This window comes from Xenopus tropicalis, chromosome 7 (assembly GCF_000004195.4).
Source record: "Xenopus tropicalis strain Nigerian chromosome 7, UCB_Xtro_10.0, whole genome shotgun sequence".
Classification (NCBI taxonomy): domain Eukaryota; kingdom Metazoa; phylum Chordata; class Amphibia; order Anura; family Pipidae; genus Xenopus; species Xenopus tropicalis.
In genome coordinates, this window is record NC_030683.2 from 56,696,095 (window position 1) to 56,721,908 (window position 25,814).

General features: G+C 40.2%; 1 protein-coding gene across 2 annotated transcripts in view; it reads right to left on the reverse strand.

The window, feature by feature from the left end:
- The window catches only part of slc43a1 (solute carrier family 43 member 1), a 174,121-nt gene that overhangs the window by 102,478 nt on the left and 45,829 nt on the right, over positions 1 to 25,814 (reverse strand). For both annotated transcript variants that reach the window (NM_001199911.1, XM_031905161.1), the window contains exons 4-5: positions 11,782 to 11,837; positions 3,171 to 3,247 (exon numbers count right to left, since the gene is read on the reverse strand). In NM_001199911.1, coding sequence (NP_001186840.1) covers positions 3,171 to 3,247; positions 11,782 to 11,837 — 133 coding nt within the window. The remainder of the gene's footprint in view (positions 1 to 3,170; positions 3,248 to 11,781; positions 11,838 to 25,814) is intronic.

Consider the following 25,814-nt stretch of genomic DNA (forward strand, 5'->3'; position numbering starts at 1 on the left):
CCAGGGGTTATGCTGTGGGACTGTAACTCCCACCCTGGGAACTTGATATTACACTTTAATCCTTGACTGGGACTCCACACAACTCCCGGCACCTTGCCCCTCCCTTGGGGTATTTGCTTACTGGCCAGTAGGTGATCCCTTGATAGGAAAGAGCCAGACACACGTGGGTATAGTAAACCAGATGAATCTCTTTATTCAGGGCAGACATCTCCAGGAGTGGAATACATACATCAGGGCACCGTCTCCTTAAAGGAGAAGGAAAGGCTACATAAGAGTTAATCTCAAGCTTCAGGCTTACCATCCGTTGTCTCAATAGTGCCCTTTAGTCTCCCCATATAGCGATGGTTTAGAAGTTCAGAAGCCAAACCAGGAAAAAAAGCGCTGAGCTGTGTGAAGAAAGTTCCCATGATGCCTCACTCCCACGCAGACTTAAGGACTTAGGAACTGAGGCGGCGCATGCGTATGTCTATGATCCGCTCCCCATTCATCTCCCTCTGAGCCGGCCTGGACCGGGGTCATTAAGTGGCGCATGCGCATTAGAAGCAGGCGCAAGGGGGAAGTGACGTCAGCAGGTTTAAAATGTTGGCGCGAAGGAATGAAGACAGGAGATTCTTCGGCTGGATGGTGCACCGATCCACAAGCAGCTGGTAAGTTGGTAATGCGGCGGTTCAGGAGGGGGATTGATGCCCTAAACAAATATACCTATAGCATTTTTTCACTTTCCTTCTCCTTTAACTTCGCCGGTTACCCACGGTACTCCCGCCAAGTGATCCTATCTAGGTGCTCCCCCGGGTACTCTCGCCGGGAGACCCTCTCTTAGGGCTCTCCCCGGTACTCACGCCAGGCTGACCCACCACAAGGACTCACCCCGGTACTCTCACCTGAGCACCCTCAGATTAGGAATCTCCCTCTAGCAGTGGCTTAATCCACCTGACTAGACCTTTGGGCCCTGAGCTCCATCTGATGGATTGCTGGGGGGTCTTAACCCCTTTATCACTCCTGGAGGGGCAATATCCGCCCTTTCTAACTTAATTGCCTACATGTCACTCCTAGAGTGACCTATTATAGGAACTTGCTACCTACTACCCAGGCCTGTTGCACACCTCTGTCCAGAGGGAGATCCCAGGCTGCAAATCCTTACAGCACATGGCTGCATCTCTTTTTATATCTTTACACACCACCCTGTGGCTTTCATGCACTAGGTAGCAGGGAGTAACCTGAAGTGCATGGATACTCTGTGTTAACTAGTGACATCCCAGAACACTCAATGTGTCCCATTAACCAGTACCACCCTGGGGCCTGTCCTAGGGGTGTCCATCCTACGGGGCCCATTTTGTCAAACCCCTACATAATTGTATAAACAAAGTTGAATTGTTCTGCTGCCCCTTTTATTTTCATAGGCTCCAGAGATTACTCCCTGCTACCTAGTGCATGAAAGCAACAGAACAACAACTCTCTCATGTCCCTTCTCATCTCCTAGTTAGACGGGATGCCTGCACTAAAGCTCTGCTTGACATCCCATGAGTTAACAAATGTTGCATTTAGAAGGCATTTTAGCCTGATCTTTCACTGTTGCTTTCCAAAATCAATGAGTATGAGCATACATTTAAGTTAGTTAGCCATGAGCTTCAGCAGTTAAAGAAAGAAGTTATGTAACATTGATTAGTATTAGATCACCTCACTGCTAGCCAAGAAGGATTATGTCAAGCAATGTAGTAACTATATTGATGAACCCTATCACAGAGAAGAAACAGTAGACATACACTTTGTCAAAGGTAATCAACTATAAGAGTTTCACATCAAATTGAACAGATTATCTTTTGGGCCCAGCAACATGTTTTGAAGACATTAGCAATTAGTTCAGTGGTATTTTTTACTGTCTCATTTAGGGTATTTTTATATTTTGGGACTTCTCTTTATTATAGAAATATATTGTATTATGTTATATTAAGATAAATGTTGCTATGTTTCATATGAACAAGAGGGAGAACTGAGAATAAATTCTTTGTGTGCAGATTCACCCACAGAACCCACGTACATTTTAAATATACCCTACTTATTTACCTCAGATGACTTTCGGAATCTGAAATTTCAGTTGTTTAATATTAATAATAATAATAATAATAATAATATAGGGTATAATTACTAAAAGCTGGAGAAAGGCTGTAATACAGAGGCAAAGGCTCAAATGGTATAAAAGAAAGGCAGGATCGGGTGTGGTCCTGTTTGGCAAAAGGGAACAACATCTAAAGGAGCAAGCTGGGACACCAGCTAGGGAAGCTGTCAGGTTTAACAAGGACAAGGATAGCTTGTGTCATAGCACATCCATGGGATAAGAAGCATAAAGAATAGGCAGTAAGGGCAGCACGTGCCCCACTAGAAGTGAGAAGGAATTAATACCCCAGTGGGTACCCCACAATTTAGGGTCCAAGTAAACATTGCAGGGAAGTAAATACTTTGGACTAACAGTAATTCATAAAGTGTACAAGTTAACCAATTTGAATGGCAATTTACCAAGTATACAATGTGGGGACTGAGTCTTTCCTGTTAGGAGAATGTGACTTGTTTGACTAAGGATGTTTGTAGAAAAGTTAAATACAATTTTTGTGTCTTGCGACACTTGGCACCAGGAACATTTCTGGGGCTGCTGCCTGAGGCACTTAATCTTTGGTTTCAAAGTGGGACAAGGTGGACTGTTTCTCTAGTGCAAAGAGAATATTTGTTTAAAAAAGATGGAAATTTGGCTCTTTAATTTACCAGAGAGGCTTTTTGCCGCTATTGGTAACTGCACCCGGAGTCATGGTTCTCACCTTGCCTCATGGCAGGAGTGGCTATACCTGGCACATCCCATTTTGTGGTGACCCTTCGCCAGATGGGACAACTTTTATTTATGTGGGCACAGTTCATCTAGGTGCTTACAAATTTTCAAAGCTGGGAATTATGCGCCATGGTTTTACTTTACATAACCTATTATACAAATATATTAATCATCATAGACAATCAGCAGAAACAAATGGATCTAATATATCTATTAAAGAAATATTTGTGCAGCATACTCATTTTACCCATTTGTGTCTGTCTTTAACATTTCAAGCTAGGAGGTAAACTTTGGTTTTATTTTTGTATCCCCTGTACAAAAACATTAATCAGTATGTATAGCAGATACTTACTGTGAGAGATGTAAAAGTCAAGCATATGCCTCCAAATCCATTTAAGGAGAGTGCAAGAAATATCAAAGGTGCTAAAACTGAAAGAAGAGACAGAAAAATGGAAAAGTGTTACACCTCTAAACATAAAGAAAAAGTAAGTGCCAAACATATGCAATAAAACTGAAATTCAGTAAAGTATACAGAAAATTGATATGAAAATAATTATTCACAGTTTATACAGATTGTGATTTATTTGGATTTTACAGACATTTGTTAAAGGAGCACTTCAGTGTAAAAATGAAACTTGGTAAAATAGATAGACTGCATAAAATAAAAAATGTTTTCAATATAGTTAGCCAAAAATGTAATCTATTAGGGCTGGAGCAGGCAGATGTCTAACCTAATGGTCGGAACACTATTTCCTCCTTTACAACTCTCTAAACTGTTAGCAGTCAGTAACCAATCAGTGACTTGAGGGGGAGCCACAAGGGACATAACTGTTTAATTAGTTTGCATTTGAATCTGACCTGCGGGCTCACAACCTTACTGAACAGTTATGTCCCATGTGGCCGCCCCTAATGTCACTGACTTACTAAGAGGTTAGAGAGCTGAAAGCAGGAAGTAGTGTTTTGGATATTATGTTAGACATCTGTCCACTCCAGCCTTTATAGATTATATTTTTTCCTAACTTAATATTTTGCAAATATGTTTTATTTTGCACAGTCTATCCATTTTACCCAGTTTCTTTTTACACTGAACTGTTCCTTTAAAGGGGCACTATATACTCTATATACACTATACTGTGAGAGTGACATCACAGGTGCAGGCAGAGCCAAGAGCGGAGCATACACGCTTGGCACGATCCTTCTCTGGAATGGAACAATAACCTTGCGAACTGGTTTATGTGACTGATCTCAATGGACTAAATGTGAGCGCAATTTTTAATGATTATATTTATTAAACAGTAATATTAAATATTATACTATTTGGCTTATTATTGAAATCTGAGAGAGAGGAGAGATCTGCTTAATTTAATGACTACAGGCAACACCTCCAACCATTTCTTGTAAGTAGGCACTTCTACTAAATGGTGGAGGCTTTCAGCTTAACTGTAACAGCATGAACCCATAGAACATTTGATTCTATATCTGTTTGGAATACAAAAAGGAAAAGACATTTTCTATAACACTGGCTGTTAACTTAACTGTATTTGAAATACTACACTATGAGAGTTCCTGATTTTTCTGTTATAAAGGCGCTGATCCATTTTAGTATTCTGTGATATTGTGTGAAGCTGGGAGACTGTGAGAAGATCAGCAAGAGAAAACAATCCTGAAAGACTAACACTCTCAAAAATACTTGCTATGTTACTTAAGTTAAATATAGCAAACAGGTAAAGCTACTGCATGTTTGGTGCTTGTTAATGAGCACTAAGAGGGACTTTAGCTGACCTAATAAAAGTTTACATAGATTTTTTTTAACTCAAGCTTTCTAAATCTGTGTGAGCTTTTGTGTGATTACACTTCTTTAACAAGTTATAAGGCTCTAAATATGAAAGTATATTTAAAAATTGCTAATTGTCATGTTTTATATGCTAAAATTACAGTTGTAATTTTTAAAGTTTCATATCAGTTGAATGCACCAATAACAGATAAGTATAGTTTTTATGGAGATTTATGACTATCTTTCTACCAAATTTTCAAAGGACCACAGCAGAAATCTGCATACTTTTGATTCCAAGGGCAATAAAAACCATTGACAGTAAATTTTACCCCAGAAAATTGTACATTCGGCTGAATCTGAAATGTTTAAAAGTGGGTAAATATGAATTTGAACTACAGACTACCAAGTTGCGATGCCCATTAGGTACCAAGATAAAATATCCTAAATATAAATGCGATGAGTCCACTGAACTGTTCAATGTCTAGAACACATAGGATAGTCAATTATATGGCAAAATTCTAATAGTGCATGCAAATTGTCATGGCAATTACTTCAGCCAATGCAAAATAAATATATTTAGTGCTTTTTAATATGTTTAACTTAGAAAACCACATATTTCTGTACAAGTACACATCCAAATTTGGAAATGATGACCATTTAGGGACCAACAGATGAAACTGCAGGGAAGAATAGTGTAGCTGAGGCAGTGGATATGGAGTCGGGTAGTTAGACAGATTCTGAAAAAAACAAATTCAGGGCCTGCTTGTTAAAAGCCTTTTCAGTGGATGAGAAACTGTGAAGATCCCTGGAGAAGTTTGAGTCCAGAATTTTCTCAACCTCATATTCTTGCTGACCATTCACAATAACAGGAGTGGGAGGAGAAATGGTTTGAGACTGCAAGCTTAATAAAGGACATATGAAACACATAAGGGATACACATTTCAGGAAAAGACGGACAGCTGATTGATAATCTCCAGAACTGGAAAAGGGCCAATAAACTTAGGCTGGCCTTGTCTTCCCTCCCTGCTCCTGCTGCGCCACAAACTCCTTAACCGCCGGCTGCGGCCTCTTTTCCCTCTTTGGGAATCCACCACCTCCTGCCCATGTGTGCCTTCCCAGTCTCCTTCTCCCTCTGCTGGCCCTGACCATGGCCTGGATCTGGCAGGCCACTCTGGCTCACTTCTCCTTACCTCCCCTGTGTCCGTGCCCCTGCTCCTGGCTTCCTGCGCCTCTTCCCTCCACCTGCTGTGTCTGGGGCTGCTGTGTCTGGTGCCTAGCCCCAGCCTACCCATGCCACCAGGCCTTCCTTCCCCATTTAAGGCTTCCTTGTCCCGAGGTGTCCCATCCCTCTCCTCCTGGCCTATTGGAAGCATCTTTGCTGACCCCCCCGGCCTGGGTCTCCCCCGTGTCTTGTTCACTTCCACTCCTGGTGTCCTGGCTCTGCCCCTGGCAGTCCCTTCCACCCCTTCACCTGTGCCCCGTTCCTCCGTGGCCTGGCGTGCCCTGGTCCCCCACACCACCCAGGCCCTATGCTCAGGACCTGCCTGTGTCTGGCACGTGATGCTTCTGCGTTGGTCGCCTGCTCCTCTCTGCCTCTGCACTGTCCTCGCTGCCCTGGAGGTGCTCTTCCCACCGATGCTGCCTTTCCTGCTGGTGCTACCGGTGATGAACTCCTCTGCCTCCCCCTGTCTTCCAGTGAACCCGGGCTAAGGTGCTCTGTTGGCCTAGTTCTCCTCATGGGTCTCTGTGGTTCCCATTGCGATGTTTCCTCCATGGTTTGGATTGAAGTTGCCGCTGCTCCATCACCAACAGCTCCCTCCAGAAGGTTTTACCATCCTGATCCGTGCTGTCCAGCAACTCCTGTGCCTCCATCTTCCTGCAGCTGCAAATGTAAAATGGTGCCTTCCCCATTAGTCCAGCCTAATTTGGAATGGAACCCCCATGCCCCTTGGCCAATCAGATTACTAGTGACCTTTTCCCCCTGCCCTTAACAACCAAATCTTTCCCGGGATTTTCCTAGTATTGTCATGGCCCCCTCCCCTCAATCCGTCCCTTGCTTAGTCCTGGGGCTTCTTTATAGTAGTTTAGTAGGTTTCACAATACACTTGTGTAGTCACTTTTTTACTGCACTTTCAATGTGGCTGCTATTACTCTATTTCTGTATAGCCATTGTATTACGGAGCTTGCAGAGAAGCTACAGTTCAGTCCACCTGTTTGGTATCTGCTGTTTCACTGTTCCATCCTTACTACATATTATAACGAGACAGTGTGTAGATTAACATGCAGATAAACCTCTCCACACTCCAAAAGAGACTGAGAATAGAAGTCTGTAGAATTTACTGAAATGTTGGGCAAGAAGTGAAACTAATATAAATTAAATAAAATGCAATAAGTACATGAATGATTTGATGAAGGAACACAGCAAACATTAACTGGTACTTGTAATGTATAGGATAAAACAGTTGCAACATAACATACAGCTGTGGCACAAATATGCATGCAACAATGTGTCTGAGCTGCTGGCAGCTGTTGTAGTGGTTTAATGCAGATTACCAGTGATTTTAACATAGGAGGGGAGTTGAAAACTGTGTGCTTTTTTCACAGCACGGCCTAAAAAAAGGGAGTCTAAACTCTGACAAGGCACTAAATAGGTATTCAACCGCACAGCCCTTAGATCAGGCTTGATGCATCAATCCTCGCAAGGCACACCGCTGAGCCATTCAATACAATCCAAATATAGAGGAGAGCACCATAAAGCAGAATTCTGCTAAAATGCTATTTATTTCAGACCAAAAAACACAACATGTTTCGGGCAATGTGACGCCCTTTATCACTTGATAAAGGGCGTCACATTGCCCGAAACATGTTGTGTTTTTTGGTCTGAAATAAATAGCATTTTAGCAGAATAGAGGGAGATCACCACAAATAAGTGATAGAAATGACAACTATAACTGATGCCTGTGTTGTAGGTAGCACCCAACTGCACATGGTTCTTGTGCACTAACCCATGTGGAATCCAGATAAACAGCCTGTAAAAGACATTTGCTGGCTAAATTTGGGCACTGCAAAACTTCACATTTATAACTGGACTGCAAGCAGCAACATTACACAGTACATTCTTAACTTTACTGCTAAGACCAGACCAAACACTTTTTCTTCAGCACATCAATCAATGTGCACTCTAAAGCAGGGAGATCTGGATATTATAGCAAATGATATCCCGACTACCTCCTTACGTTTCCCTACCCCCTCCTTATCTAAAATAGCAAAAAAGAAAAAAGGACAAACCAAAGTAATAAACAAAACTCTAAATTATAACTGTTAATTACCAGCCACCTAAAGATAATAAATTTACCTAGAGTAAAAATACCCACGAGTAGTTGGGCCCGGGGTAAATATATAACCCAGGGTCAGTCGCAAGCTTCAAACATAAATTAAATTGAAGTCAAAAGAACAACTTGTAAAGCAAGGAACTCACCACTGTTGATGAGTGGTCCAGGTGCAGAAGCCCCAAACCCGTAGCTTGAAAGGTTGAGCAAACCATACATGAAAAAAATAGCTATACTCATACACCAGGACCATCCACCGGAGTCAATTAAAATCCAATTTTATTCACTCATTTAAAAGAACTAACGTGTTTTGTGTGCAGGCGCACTTAATCTATCCTTAGTTTGATTAAAAGGTGAGACCCTTTGAATATAATCTATAACTCTATATATGTAACTTTGGAGCATTCTTTTATTCCATTTTGTAGAGGGCCTTTTAACATTGTAGACAAAGTAAGAACTTCTGTTTATTTTATTAAATGACTCAAGCAAAAGGCAAACCCATCCTAAGGTGGTACCATCTAAACCAAATTAAAATGCACACAATACGCAATCTTTTACAGAAAAAAATGAAACTATATGATGCTCTGGAAAATGATGGAATGACCGGGGGAGGGGTTAATTTGGATCCTTACGGACCTTTGGGAGGTGCTAAAATATTGAAATGGTGGGTGACTTATTGTATAGAAAACCAAATTTATCTTTATTTATGACCCTAGCCCAGGGGTGGCCAATACATCGATTCCAGTCTACCAGTCGATTCCCGTGAAGTTCTGGTAGACCACGACTGCATAATTTAACTGCGCATTCTCCTTTAAGTTCAATGTGTGGCGCGAAGAGGAGAATGCATATGTACGCGCGCGTCTTTTCCTCTAGGCGCACATTCCCAGATGCGACATACGCATTATACGTTGCGTCTGAGAATACGTGCCTAGAGGAGAAGTGCACATAGAACTTTGCTGCTACACGGCTATACACAGTAAGTAGTAGCACAACTTACCTGCCCCTATGTAAAATAAATTTGGCTTGGGATAAACCCGGTCAAGTTATAATGCAGGTAGCAGACCTCACTAATACTGAACAGTTTAACACACCTTGCACTGAGCAGCAGTTAAATTTGTATAGCATGCCAATTAAAAGTAAAAAAGGTCTGCTGTGCACTGGCAGCTCTCCTTATTATATTGTAGTGATGTGCAGTAGTGAAATCTTGTACTCCAATGCGCCACAACCTTACACACACACTTACAAGCCCACTTGCCAGGTAGATGAGATACTGACAGCTGCTAGTGCTGTGCAGTGCATGCTGTGCTAGCACTAGCAGCAAGAATAAATGCAATGCAATTAATGCACTTTTTGAGCAGTTTTTCTGTCTCGTAGCTGGATTCTTGCTACTCCAGTTTTTTGTTTTTTTATTGGAAGTTGCACCTATGGCTGAGGTGCATACATGGATCCAGCTGGACTATACGCTTTTATTTAAGGGTACCAGTCACTTCAGTGCAAAGCAGAACATGGCATTTCTTATTGTCAAGCTGTCTGTACAAATGGATTTGCTGCTCGGTGCATGAGGATGAGGGGCAGTGCAGTGTTGGCCTGTTCAGTGGTGGGAACTGCTTCTAGCATTGTAAAGGGTTTATTACATGCTGAATTTATTTAACTTATTTCTGACAGCAGAGTGATTTTTTTTTTTGCAGCTTGCGCCGCACGTTAGATGGCATGCTAATTTTATTATGGTAAATCTCATCATGGTGGCCAGGCGGCAAGAGTAGATCACAGGGTAACAAAATCTGGGTATCCCTGCCCTAGCCTCTCCAGCTGCCAAAATATTATACAACTCCTTTAAATATATACATATTGTGCGGGACCAAAAACTGACTTACTGTTCAAAGGTTGGCAACTATTTTTTATTTTTGTCACTGATAATTGCTATTTGTCAGTGTGTTTGTTAGTGGTCGTTAGTGGTTAGTTTCCTTGTTTATAGTAACCTTTGTGACATTCTTTCTTGTGGGTTGTCTGAATGCTATTGTTAATTACTGATCATACGATTCTTGTGAAATAGTGTTCTGTAGTTTAAAAGTGGTAGTGGATAAATTCATATGTATATATATTATTGTTTTATTCTTTTCTGTAACTGTGTTAGTGAGTTTTGATTTGTGCATAGTCTTTCTTTCATACAGTGGTGGTGTATCTTTCTTTGCCAGGCCACCCTTTTAGAACCTGATGATTATAATATTGTTATATGCTAATATTAGTATTACATACAGGGTTTAAATCAGTGTGAAAAAATTGGAGGGATGGTATGTGTGCTACGAGCAGAACGGTGTGCCAAAATAAGCCACACCCACAAGTATAAGACACACCCACAGTTATAATAAGCTTTACCCACCAGCACTGTCTGGCTTCACCCACCTTAAAGCAAACCATTTTGCTCTTTCCATCTACTGAACAGTTTGATGTCCAATATACATAGGTTTACCTAAGTAGGTCGACTGTAGGGATGCATATAACTTTCCTTGGTTGGCAATTCAGCTTCTGCAAACGAAGCAGAAGTGGTGAAAAGCAGAGGTAGGCTCTGGCAGTACACGCTCAGGGATTCAAAACTATTGCATCAAATGGCAAAGCAGTTAAAACGCAGCTATTCCTCAGTATCTGCAGCTGAATGAGGAGTGGGTGTGTTTCACTCTCTGCTCATGTTTCACTTACTTATCTGTGCCTGCCTTGCTCTTTTTAGCAACTGACCATTGACAATGCAGTAAACAAATGTCTGTGATTTTTTTCAAGCTTGGTATAGGACAGTCCCTGCTTTTGGTTTTTTTTTTCAAGTCTGGTACAGGGTACAGACAGGCTTTTTTCACATCAGGACAGCCACTGGTCCTGTAGGTTTCCAGGAGCTGTGATCAGAGTTCCTTTCAGAAGAATAGCATATACATATACATATATGTACATATATACATATACAAAATACAAACTCTTCTAATTAAAAACGGTTGAGATTTTTTAAAGGTTTTATAATGCAATGTATTACATTTGGTCTAAATAAAACTCTAGGATTATCATTTTTGAATTTACATCCTCTTTAATATTGTCAATAAGTATAAATGTACAGACAGCGCTGTGTCTTTTATTCGCACATAGATTTTTAGCCCTAATGAAAATGAATGAAACAATGCGGTTCCAACTTGTGTGAAGGTGTTGAACAGTTGATGAATAAATCAACATTTAAATGATAAATAGTATTTGGCATTTTTACCACTATAAAACTGTCATTTTTGGAGCAAAAACATTTTATTCTATTAAACTTTACTCAGTGGAAAAAGGACTTGTGCAGTTGAGTTATCATAATGAAACTGGGGCTGTAGCTAATGATTGTTAGAAATGTTATCTTCAAGCTATGAAAGATTATCAACAGCCTTGCATCTCTCTCTTCATTCATTCTCTGCTCTATCTGCTCATATATCTGCTCCACAATAGTGATGTAGTTCAGAGAGCCCCACAAGTGCCTTACACTAACACAAGGCCCTCGGGAAGCTAGAACAGAAGATCAATGAAGCGGAGCAAGGCTGTTGAGACTTTAACCAGGCAGGAAGCAGTTCCATGTCATACAGATCCAGGTCAGGGCAGGCATCAAGAATTGGAACGATGGACAAGGCAAACCAGAAGAGGTGAGTGACCTTACACTTTCTGGTCCCCAAGCCATATAATATTGTTAAAGATTTACACATACTAATAATTTAAAATGTCAAAAATGATTACTAGGATATTTGTTTGTGCATGGGTAGAGCTGTAAAATGAGTGATCTAACACTTTAAGCATGATTAAGTAGGCATAAATGTAATTTGTGTTAATTATTTTCATTAAGCACCTACCTGAAGGATCATATCCAGAAAGGGCCATAAGAGCACAAGAAAGGGCAAAGCTGAAGCTAGGGGGGGAAAAAGACAGTTTATTTAAATCATACAGATTAGCTTCCATAATATTTGCTTATGTTTTTTCTTATTTTAATAAAAATACATTTCACTAGTGCTTTCTTTTCCCTTCTGTACCAATATTTGTATGTAATCTGTATATATATAGTCATCTATTGTACAGTACTGTGAATTATGTTAATGCTTTATAAATACTTGTTGCTATAAATAATAAAGTTTAAACTAAAGCAAACTGTTAGCACTATAAATGTATTCATGACAAAAAATCTCTCTTGATTTTGAATTTGAAGAGCAAACTTTATAAATCCAAGCAATCAGTAAATAGTTCCAGAAAGCACATAGATGACTACAAAATTCTGTTGTTGTTGCAGCTGTCCATACCTGTTTACATTTTGCTAAGCTTTCTGAAATATACTGGCCCTTATGATGGAAGTTACACTGAAGAGCCACAGCTTCACAAAAGCCCCAGATAACATTTTGTGATACATGGATAATGCATGATCACTGCACAATCCACATTAAGTTTATATGCATTGTCTTCCATTCATTTGGGCTCCAGTCCTTAAGAAGAATATTGATGAGCTGGAGAGAGTGCAGAGATGTGCAACTAAAGTGGTAAAGGGGATGGTAGATTTAAAGGTTAGAGGTTGTTTGGGATTGTTTTCTCTGGAAGAAAGGCGCTTGCGAGGGGATATGATTACTCTGTGCAAGTACATTAGAGGGGATTATAGGCAAATAGGGGATGTTCTTTTTCCCATAAAAATGATCAGTGCACCAGAGGCCACCCCTTTAGATTAGAGCAGTGGTCCCCAACCAGTGGCTCCTGAGCAACATGTTGCTCATCAACCTCTTGGATGTTGCTCTCAGTGCCCCCAAACCAGGTAGTTATTTTTGAATTGCTGACTTGGTGGCAAGTTTTGTTGAATAAAAACAAGATTTACTACCAAATAAAGCCCCCTGTAAGCTGATAGTGTGCATAGAGGCTGCCTAAAGCCAGTTTTAGGCCTTATTGGCACCTCCATGAACTTTTATGATGCTTGTGTTGCTCTCCAAGTCTTTTTACATTTGACTGTGGTTCACGTGTAAGAAAGGTTAGGGACCCCTGGATTAGAGGAACAGAACTTTCATTTGAAGCAGCGTAGGTGGTTTTTCATGGCAAGGGCAGTGAGGTTGTGGAATGCCCTTCCGAGCGATGTTGTGATGGCAGATTCTGTTAATGTCTTTAAGAGGGGCTTGGGTGATTTCTCGAACAAGCATAATATCCAAGGCTATTGTGATACAAAAATCTACAGTTAATATTGATGTTGGTATACATGGTTCATGTATGTGAATGTATAGATAGGTCAGTATAAGTTTTTGTGTGCTGGGTTTACTTGGATGGGTTGAACTTGATGGACTTTGGTCTTTTTTCAACCCTATGCTACTATGCCTTGAGAGGAAACTTTGCCGACCTTGGCAAATCGCAGCATCGCGTATGCCATCCCACCAAACTAAAACATCCAGGAAAACAGGCAGGCTTCTGGATGCAAGGTTGCCTTTGAGTTTGTTGGAAAGTCCTTGCCTATAGCCTAGTACTGTGATGTCATTGTTAAAGGGATTTTTTCATGATTTTTATGGTGTACTTAAAACATTGAAAATAATTCACAACCATTTAAAATTTTATTCTTGAACGAAAAAACTTTTTTATATATATATATTTTTAGCTGTAATATTGTTGTGTAGGCAGCTGTCTGACTGCATTGTGCTGCAAGTAATACCTGATTATTGCAATTATAATAATAATTATACAGTGTCTCATTATTAAACAGGCAGTCCCTCCTTAATATCCCGTATGCAGCTTCAGAAAACCCAGGCCAATTTCCTACTAACTTGCTCATAAAATACTTTGTTATTGGACATCCAACCAAAAAATGTTTCAGCCTCCCACAGTTCCATGGGCAATTCCTATACACTACATTCAGATAACTGAGATTACCCTTAACAAAGAGCTTGCCCTGAAAAGATAACCAAGAAATATCCACAAATTTTCTAGGCAACCTCTTACTATTTAAATACTTTATAATCTCCTCTTTAGCGGCATTAGGGCAGTCTCTCAGCACAATAGCGGAACAGAAATGAGTCCTAAGAACTTTCTGAAGGTCAAATTTAACATACTATTGGGCTGAGTCACAAAAGGCCAAAAGTGTTATTTTTAGCATGCGTTAAAAAAAGTATCACTTCTTATATACAGGTATGGGACTCATTATCCAGAATGCTCGGGACTTGGGGTTTTCTGGATAAGGGGTCTTACCGTAATTCGGATCTCCTACCTCAAATCTGTGTAAAAAATTAAACAGTACTTAAACCCAATAGGTTTATTTTGGCTCCAAAAGAGAGGCCTGTCTGCCTGGGTAGCCCTGATAATTCTGATGTGGAGTGCACAGACAGGGATTATAGGCCAGAAGAAGCCAGCGGAGAGGAGAGCAAGGAGCTTCCCCCCCTCATCTGTATGTAATATATGTATGGCACGCCTTTTATTATGTGCGCAACTTATGTTTTCAAAGTTGTGGAGTATAACAACAAATTAGGCCAGTAAATGGGGGGGGGGGCATTTAAGAAATATTTTGAAAAATACTTAGGTGTTCGTTTACTAAAGTGGCTTAAATTTAGTGGCACAATTTATACACAGAATAAATGCCAAATATGTTATGGGCAGTTTAGTAAACGGGGACAAATATAATATTGTAATTATTCTGGTGCCAAAACATTTGATCGGCAGTTATCACACTCACCAGAAAATACGCTACGTACTACGTACTAATTAACGCAAGCTTTACTATTCAGCAAAATGGCCTAAAGACAAAATTGTCGCCAGAATATTTGCAAAAATGTAACCCATATAGCATATTGATGCTGTTACTGATAAATGTAAGAGTGGAGGAGAAACTACATGAAAGTATAGAATACCATGAATGAAGGCAAAATAATTAGACATTACCCAGTTCAAAAGTACAAAAATAAAAACTTTTATTCTAACAATAATATTTTTTAAAACTTTAAAATTTAAATAAAAATGGTTAGGCCTTGCTGGCCTTAATCTCCTCCAGGCTCTGCTCCACTCTGGCCAACTGGGCCTTCATGGTGGCAATGTCCTCCTGCATGGACCGAAGTGTGAGGTCAATCCGGCAAGGTCTTGTTTGTGTCCCCACATCTTCAGTCTGACGCAATGTTCCCTCGTCTGGATCTGCAGGAGGACTTGCCTCTTCCCAGTCTTCAGCCAGGGGAGCATAATGGGCCTGGGGAGAGTCCGGTGGTGTAGCCTCGGGGGCCTCTGGAGCATCTGGGGGGGCCTGGGGTTGAGGTTGGGCCTCTGGAGGGTGATGAGGCGCTACATCCAGGTGATGCAAGATAGGTATTGCAAGATGTTGTTTAAATATATTATACATATATATATATATACACACATTCATACACAGAGGGCCACCATCATAAATAACAGGGCCCCTCACAACAACATTTTTGGGGCCCCCCTCCTCCCACACCCCCAATGGCCCCTCCCCCTGTGACCCCTCACATTAGTACAAAGGACACACAGACATTGTTAACCAGCGCCCCCTAAAACATTTGTGGTCCTTCCCCAAATTACTCATACTATGGGCCGCTCCCTGGTGCTTCCCCCCTCCTTCCTCCCGCTCCCCCCCCGCATACTCTTGCTTCCCACAGGGCCCCCCCAAGCATCCTCCAGTGCCCCCCTCCCCGCTTCCTCCTGCTTCCTCCGGCTTCCCTGCGTCTCCTCTCTCTCTATATATATATATACAGTTCCAGGACAGGTAGCACTCCACAAACAATAGAAAATGCCCGGGTGCTAATGCCAGTAAAAAATGAATCTAGGTGCATGGAAAAGCCAGCACTCACGGGACTTTTAACAACAGTAAAAAATAAAAGATTATACCAAAGCAAAGCGTCACAGCATGGTTGAATAAAGAAACCATGCTGTGACGCTTTGCTTTGGTATAATCTTTTATTTTTTACTGTTGTTAAAAGTCCCGTGAGTGCTGGCTTTTCCATGCACCTATATATATATATATATATATATATACACATGCATATATACGTATATATACATCTAAATATACATACATATAGATCTTTATAAACTTATTTATGCATATGTATATATACACGTAAGTATATATATGTTTTGGGAAATAGATGTATATATATATGTGTATATGTATTATTTTTTCAAACTGCCACAACATATTTAAAATTACCTCTTTATTGTGAACTTTATTGTGTGTGGTTTTTGAAAAAACATGCATATATACATATATATATATATATATATACATAATATACATTTCTTACATTTTTAGGTAAAATTAATTTCAAAATCTTTTAATTAACGTATTCTTTAAAACATTAATAAAGTACAATAATTACCTTCCGCTATTTCCGCTATTAAATCTGCGCTCCTGCACTTTATGTCGGACCACACCTGCTGAAGTTGTCTGAGGTCCATTTCATGGGCAAACTTCCTCCACAATCTCCGCATCAGCTTGCGGAGGATAGCCCTCTTCTTCTCATGGACCCCAATGGTCCCCAGCGGATGTGTGTCATATGATGAGCGCAGGAGGTAGCGGCGATGTAACGCCTCTCCCCCAGAAGAAGCTCAGATACCCCAGGCATGTTGCTCTATGTGCTCTTTAGGCTCTGTGAGTCAAAATGGCCGCAAGTCGCGCATGTCACGAGATTACAATGACATCACGTCGCAACAGTCGCCAAAATATACCTTGTAATGTATTTGTGCGAATAGTTGCCAAATATACCTTGTAATGTATTTGTGCGAATAGTCGCCAAATATACTTGCGTTTATTGTAAGGGTGCGTTAAATTATACGCTCAAATTAGTCGCATATTTGCATTATAGGAATTGAAAATGCACCACCCTAATAATTTCTCATTGCCCTATATAATAACTTTATTCTCTCTGATGTAAATCCCAAATTTTCTTTTAGAGGAAAATGAGAAAAAAGTAAATCATTATGAAGATTTGATTTCAAAGAGAAGCTAAAAATAGACATTGGCATAGGGATTTGCAGAAAGCATAGCACTAGGGACTTTAACGCCATAAAAGTAGACTATTTTAGAGCAAAAATAGTCGCAAAGTTAATTTTGTTGCAAAAATATTCGCCGTTATGATCGCTGGCATTTACACGCAACTTCGCTGCTTAGTCAACTTTGAAGCGGCGAATATTCTGGCGACCAAATTAACTTTGCGACTATTCTTGCTGTTCCTCCTCCTTGTCAAGAAGCATAAACCCCATACTCCATTTTAGGTCTTTACACTCAAAAATGAAAAATGTGGTCTGCCCAACGCATTTTACAGTTTAGGTGCTTTTGTGAATCATGCGTTCGCATTCTTTTCATTCGCTAATTACCGCATTGCGTTAAAATTAACGCATGCGGTTGCGTGCGAATTAATGCATGCGATGGGCGACAACGCACGTGGTAATACTGTAGTGAATCGTGTGCTAATTTTTGCATCTATTTTAACGCAAAAAAGCGTGCGTTAAAACTTAGCGACCTTTAGTGAATCAGCCCTAATATATTTATGCGTTCTTTCATAGCATGCAATATTATTGCACGCTATTACCCGCATAACCGTTACACATCACAAATCACATGACTTCTGCCATTTCCGCTGTGAGTCGCAAGATGGAGGACGTAGATAATGCAGGTGCGCAATCAACGCCTGAAGCACTTAAAAGGAACCCCTTTGCAAGCCAAACACTGGAGAGGAGAGGCAACAGTGATTCGGGTCACAGTGTGGTAATAAAAACTTAAATAAATGAAAGATGAGCAATGCATGATTGGGCATGATAGAGGGTGACAGTAGATGGAGGCATAAGTGTTCACAGGACACTAAAGCAAACACAATGCAAAAAATGAAAGAAGAGAGTAGAAAACAGCAGAGGCCAGAATACAGAAAATTCAGAATTGGAAGCTGAAGGGACGAAGGGAACTCCTATATGAGAGATTTAACCCAAACCACAAAATTGTTTGTGGATAGAATCGACTTTGCTTTTAAAAAAGTCAGCAAATTTCTGGGGGGTGTGTTTAGATACATTTGATTCATTAGGTGAAGCATGAAGAAGAGTTAAATATGGAAAATAAGCGATGTGGATTTGATTTATTATTATTTACAAGTATATTATAGTATGCTTGCTTGGCCAGGAAAAGGGCAGCATTGAAACTTGCCATAATAAATTTATAGTGGAGGAAGTGGAGGAAGAGATTTCCTCCAAATGCGCTCAGCAGATCGTGCACAGGAGCGCAGAAATCGAGTCTGAGAGTTAAGCCAAGGACGGGGATTGTGGGAATGACTGCATTGTGGCTTCAGAGGGGCATGGGTGTTTATTATAGATGAAAAAATAGAGATGTAGGTATTTACCAGTAACTCAGGATCAGAGGAAGCACAGAAGGAGGAGAGCTTAGAGCTGAGAGTGTTAGAGAGAGCAGTTATATTAACCATTTGAGTGTTGCAAATTAGGGTTTTAGGCTGAGTGTTAGTAGAAGGAGATGTGTGCGAGATAGAAAAAGAGATAAGATGATGATCTGAAAGAGGAAAAGGCTCACTGTTAAATGCAGACAGATCTAGATTTTTGGAATAGATCCAGAAATGATCTAGGAAATGTTGGGAGTATCCTTAATTGAGAAGGATCTGGGGATCTTTATATATAACAAGTGGTCTAATTACAGGCAGTGCCAATCCGTGGCTACTAAAGCAAATAAAGTGATGAACATATTTCAGATATGAGATGGAATTAAGGAACAAATTTATCTGAATATTTTTATTATGCTCTGATGGAAATGTTAACCTCTTTCCAGTAATAGGTATAGAGAGGGCAACCTGTCTGCTTTACTAAACAAGAAGGAATTAGTACGCATTATTGTTTTAAAAACTTCACAACCTTTGAGTTTGAATTCAGACTGACATTGCTATTATGAATAATATCTATGCTAATAATGCTTTTCTTCCTATTCTATTTCTGTTTTCTTTGTTTCTACAGAAATACAAATTGGCAAGCTTCCAAAGTGAAAAAAACTCAAAAAACTAAAATTTTGAATTGATAATGCATTTTTGAACCATAATTCAAATTTTTGAAAAAACTTGAATGATGGAAAAAAATTAAATTCAGATGTTGATAAATCACCCCCTAAGTGTATGAGGCAAAAAGTATAAACTGGCACACTCAAGATTTGTACAAAATGCAAAAGAAAAACGTATTCAGTATTTTAATCCCAACCAGGACCTTTGTCAGGAAAAGTAAACAAACAGAGCCACCACTAGCAAACAAACATATATATATATTGTTATACATATGTAACCCTTTCTTGGCACATTCACTTAATATGGGCTGTATTTTCACAGGAGATGTGTGTTCTCAAAGAATATTGATACTGGGAACTGGGAACAGCGCAGTGCCTCCACCTAGTGGACACTGATGAACACACCTCTAGAGGATTTCCACTAGGAAATAATAACACACAGGTTGCAGCAATATCAAACTTTATATAACTTTGAATAGAAGTAGAACAGTTTTAGGAATGACTGATACTCTTATCCTGGGGAACTTGTGTGGGCTATCCACGGCTGGCACAGTCTCTGTACTTTGCCCAGCCCCAACTTTCATCCGGATATAACCCCAACCCTTTAATCAGTTCAGTCCTTTCCCAAAGAGCTCTTAATTCCCCCCAGGTAGCGCTACCTGCCCCAGAGTACCTTCCCCGTTGAAAAGGGTGGCTGCTCCCACGTAGCACGTAACGGAGCAATACCTGTTCCTCAGGGGATACACACTAAGAGGTACCACAGAGGACTGATTCCTTCCTGGCAGCCCAGCAGACTTTTATCGTTTCAAGTCTAACACACAATACTTTGTCTGGCTGCTCACTCTGTATCTCTTTCAACTCTGGCAAACAACAGCAGGGGCTCCCTTTATAAGCTGCTGGGCCCGCCCCTAGATTTTTGGCTCCAAAGCTTAGGCACACCTCTCCCAGACGTGCACTGGGGCAGCCAGCCAACCGGATCCTTCCCCAGGCTGTAGCTAGGCTGGATGAGATCACAGACTGAGAAACAGGGGACAGGGTTCTCTGATCCCCTACACATATATAACAATATACATGTAATACATATTGTGAGAGATGCAATGGAAAAGTTCATTATTTGGTGTATTTCCACCAGTGTTTAAGGTGGGATACAAATGGCACCAGGTAAAATGCCTGGTTTTGCAGCAGGTGATGCTGGGTTTATGTTAATGGCTTAGGAAAAGCCAAATGGATAGGTCCCTGGAGTAAATGGAGGGTTAATTGGTTAGGTCCTCCATTCCAAACTCCCTTTAGGCTGATGCCACACCAGGCGTAGGGCTGATGTTTTCGGCAAGCGGAAAAACGCTTGCCTAAAATTCAGCCCTACGCCTGCTACTTGTGCCTGCACCCGAATGAATGGTATACGCTTGGGTGCAGGCACATGTAGCCGATATACGCATGAAAACGCGAGACTTTGCATTCTCTCGCGTTTTCGTGCGTATATCGGCTACATGTGCCTGCACCCGAGCATATCCCATTCATTCGGGTGCAGGCACAAGTAGCAGGCGTAGGGCTGAATTTTCGGCAAGCGTTTTTCCGCTTAAATTTATAATATACTTCATCAAATGCCCCTGCGGACTGCTATACATTGGCAAGACGATTACCACCTTTCGTGACAGGATGGCCAATCATCGGTCAGCAATCAGGTCGGCACTAGCACTTTGTTTTTATTACATCTTGTTCTTCTCTTGGTAGGTAACTGGGAGCTATTACTTTTGAGCATCTCCTAGACTTTGTATTGATTACACCCTGTTCTTTTCTCATACTTGGCTCTGTCTTCTCTGTTTTGTCTTTACATGTTTTGTTTTAATTTCTTCACCGGTGCACTGTGGGGTCTCACCTTAATACATCTAATCTAGTGTAGCGGACAGCAATCAAATTCCTAAGATAAGTGTATGCAGCATGTGTATCTCGGTTTCACAACTGTATGGCATCATAAAATAGGCCGTCATTCTCCTACAACAGTGACCTTGTCCTGGTGGTGATTACGACATTATAGCGGATCGGGTACTGAGTACAGGACAGCAACTACCATCTGTTCCGCAATCTCGTACCGGTGACCAGTCGGTCCCCCTATGTATATTTCTCAAAAGGAATTCTCCCTACGAAGGAAACGGCATCAATAGTGAACACGGTGCTGCCAAGTGGACCGTATACTTTACAGGTTCCACCGTGCGCACCTGTGGACCAGCCGTTCCCGTTCCCATGGGCTTTACCATAGCCTGCAATGATTTATTAACACCACCTGAATATTTTGGCTTTTATTTTAGCCAGTGGTGGTTTATGTGTACCACTTGGACACTATTGATCTTTGGTGGTCTCTGGACACCACTACAATAATCGGCCTTTTATGTGTCAGCAGTGGTTTATTGGTACCACAATAATACCCTGACAATAAATAACCCCCGTTATTATAATACACTGCCTGTTTTGAGCCAACAGTGGTTTATTTACACCACAATAATCCCCTAAAGTGAAACCTCTGCTAACAGTAACCAACAGCCACATGTTTGACAGCCTCGCATGACTGCATAGCCCCGCCCACTCAGATCGGTACTTCCAAAGGAGTAATTCAACCGGACATGCGTGCCTAACTGTATATTGTTCACCTTTTATTCACTACTTTGTTCTGCATTGGTGCATGACCTTATCTCAAAGTTAATTCTCTACATGAGGGACCCACCAGCGGCTGCGCTAACTATGACCTTAGTGTGCACCGGGTGACTCTTCGGGCTTTCTGTTCTGATCTTTCTTATTTGTTTGCTCACTCATTTTGAAGTTTTAGAACGTTATTCTCCGTAACTGTTTTATTTTATTATTTTTTTGTATAGTTTGTTCACTTGTTTTATTATGTAATATATACTATGTATATCTCCCACTGTGACGTCACCATTTTCGCGCCATTTTGTGTTTATCAGTGCGTATTCACTTTGTTCACATTGTCTTTGAGAAAGGCTGCAGTGGTAGCCGAAACGTTAGACACAGCTTTTGAATAAATTTTTTGCATTTTATAAGTCCTGTGAGTGCAGTACCAGTTACTTTGTTCTACATTATTTCGTTTTGGACTGCACCCAGGCACTTTTGATCTTTGTTTGTCGCAAGTGCCTGTTACTACATTTTGTATTGTATAATTCAGGTATAGGACCCATTATCCAGAATGCTCGGGACCAAGGGTATTCCGGATAAGGGGTCTTTCCGTAATTTGGATCTCAATACCTTAAGTCTACTAAAAAATCAATAAATTAATTAATCAAAAAATTTAAAAAATCAAAAAATTAATTAAACCCAATAGGATTGTTTTGCATCCAATAAAGATTAATTATATCTTAGTTGGAATCAATTACAAGGTTCTGTTTTATTTCTACATAGAAAAAGAAAATAAGTTTTAAAATTCTGAATTATTTGATTAAAATGGAGTCTATGGGAGACGGGCATTCCGTAATTCGGAGCTTTCTGGATAACGGGTTTCCGGATAAGGGGTCCGATACCTGTACATATATTCTAATTCATATAATAACATGTAATACATTTATTGTTGTTCTTAAAATATGGCAATACACAATACATGTGTTAAAGCTGCTACTATGCTATGCAGTGACACAACATAAAAATCACTGTTATGGGTCAAATGGTAACATTCTGTTTTGAAGGAAATAAAAAAAAGTTGTTTTGAAGCACTAAAGTTCATTACTTCAAAGTGAAAAAGGTTGCTAGTATATGTCTAATGTGTCCGATTACAATGCAGCTTCCATAATCTATACCTAGTGATGAGCGAATCTGTTCCGTTTTGCTTCGCCGAAAAATTCGCAAATCTTGCAAAAGAGCGCTGCTATTCTTTTGACACCCACGACTATTCTTTTTTTCTATTCTATTTTTTCATCCGTTTCGCGAAACAATCCGCCAATGGCGAAACGCAGAAATTTGCCGCGAATCCATGCCTGGCGAAACATTTCACCCATCACTATCTATACCCCCATAACAACCAGGACCTTATGATAAACTGCATGATGACTGTAAAAAGTAATGGTAAGGTGAATGTATTGATTCAACAAACAGGCTCATATACAAGTCTATATACAGGCCAGTGGTTGCCACAAACAGCAGGCTGAGTCCAGTAATGGCCCCAGGGTCAAGGTTGAGGTGTGAGTAGGCAATCCAAGAAAGAGGCCAGATGCCAAAACCAGGAGAAACCACAGGAATCAGGAAAGCAGGGGACTTGGAGCACAGGAACAAGGCAAGAAATTACAAGAGTTCAGAAGAACAGTAGTCTGGATCAAGCTGGGGAGCTTTAATGATCAAGCAATAGTGATGGGCAAAATGTTTCGCCAGGCATGGATTCGCGGAGAATTTCCACGTTTCGCCATTGGTGGATTGTTTCGCAAAACGGATGAAAAAATTTGCCACATGTCCAAAAATTGTCGCCCGCGACAAAAGAATAGGCCCCGACGACAAAAGAATAGAACTTTTATTCTTATTAAGCTTTGGATATACTGGAACACTCTTTATATATTAAATGTAAACCTTGGATCAGTCTCCTTTTCCCATCTTTTTGTGGTATCTGGCAGCTAAGTATGTGATATGTTTTCTCTTGTAATTCACAAGCGCAGGTTGTGTTTTCATTCCCTCTACATCCATCAGGTCATCTCCCTCCTCCTCCTGCTCTGTGCCCTCACAGTTGCAAACAATAGCTGGGGTGTGTGGGTGGCGTTCTCCTCCTCTGCAGGCACCCAGTCCTCCTCTTCTTTATCCTCCTCATCAGACATCAAACAAAAAATGTTTCTTATATACAAGCTGGAGAGGGCAGATGTCTAACATAAAAACCAGAGCCCAACTTCCTCCTTTTAGCTCTCTAACCTCCTAGTTAGTGGGCTCAGACCCGACCCTTGCTGCGCTCCCTCTCCCCGACCGCCCTGCACCCCCCAGTCCGACCCTGGCCCTCTACCATTCTTAAATGTAGGTTTTGGAGACACACTTTCACGAATTGCTAGAGCAAAACTACTAGATTCACAAATAATGGAACAAACAATAACATTCCACTTTTAATAAGATATAGTGCACTCAGATAAATTGGTAATATTCTTATAAACATTGGCACATAATAGAAACAGATCCCAGCATGGCAAAATATGTAGAACTTGAACCAACTATATTTTTTAGAAAAAAATATCAGTAATAGGTCGCACATTTAGATACATTGAAACACCTTGATAAAGATAATTCCCCCCCTCAATAGCATTCTGGATGAATGTAGTCACCAAGGCATACCCCCTATACAAATTAACATACATGAGAAGGAATTGCCCTGAAAAATTCCAGAAAGTATGGGGTGACTGGCTAAGCACAGATGAATGTGAGTAGATGCCACGGGGAAATCAGTTACCTTGTCACCTCCTTTTCCCTATATGTGCATAGGGCACCCCCCCACCCCCCTCATGGCTCTCTACAAAAACTCTCAAGCATTACGCAGGGCACTCTTCCCACACTCCACCGAGGAATGGATAAGCACAACTCACTTTATAAAACAGGACCACCCGAAATAAATACAGGGTAAACACATTGTAATGCAGAATGTCATGTTTATTGTTTGTTTATTTAGTTTTGTATTAAACCAACCTTGAGAAACCTGTACAAGCATGATGACTGACTAATCTATGTATGTACATTATATGCATTTTTCTCAATAAACAGAATTGTTAAAAAAAAAAAAGATAATTCCCAGAGTAATAAAATTGGCCGAATAGGTACTTTTACCTGTTTCAATAAGAATTCAAGAAACTTAAATGAGAAAATGTCAATTTGTAGCCCCACATGATTTTAACTAAGATTAATGATTTTAACCAAGATTAAAATCATTTAATAATAAGATTTTACCTAAGAGGGTGTAGAGCTATCAAAGGCAAATATGTTTTATAACTGCAAAAAGAATTTTGATATATGCATTATTATATGAATATAAACTATTGTAATAATGCAGGATAAAAAGAACAGAAGGAACACGCATCTTGAAACATGTTCCAAACATATCCAAAAAGCATATGAATTATAGTGTTCCGAGACACTTTAAAGAGACTGGACTGACCCTAACCACTAGTAAGATAGGTGGTTTTAGAGCATACCAAGCACACATATAGAGGGGGAGATCAACGAAATAAGTTGCGGCAGAGTGAAGCATATTGGATATACAAGTTGAATACTTTAACCCTTAACTGGAGTTAGGCACTTATAATTAGGTTTGGTTTTACACTATATTTATGTTCAAGTCTACTTTCATCCTGTTTTACGCAATGTTCTACCAATAAACTATGCAACTTGTTGAATACCTGCTGTTTATGGGGAGGCTGATCTGTGTATGCACCTTGCTATTAGTGATCTGTTTGGAACTTCTGTTAACCCCTTCCAGTTGGGTTTCCATTGTACAACAGTACAGGTATAGGACCCCTTATCCAGAATGCTCGGGACCAAGGGTATTCCGGATTAGGGGTCATTCTGTAATTTGGATCTCCATACCTTAAGTCTACAAAAAATGAATAAAATGTTAATTAATCTTAATAGGATTGTTTTGCATCCAATAAGGATTATTTATATCTTAGTTGGGATCAATTACAAGGTACTGTTTTATTAATACAGAGAAAAAGGAAATCAAGTTTTAAAATCCTAAATTATTTGATTAAAATGGAATCTATGGGAGATGGACTTTCCCTAATTCGGAACTTTCTGGATAACGGGTTTCCAGATAAGGGATTACATACCTGTATACTTCTATCACAAAAAAATATTGCCCTATGTGCGCTTCCTTTGATTTATTTTAGATTTGTGCTTGTCTCTAATAGCTTAATTGGCAGCAGT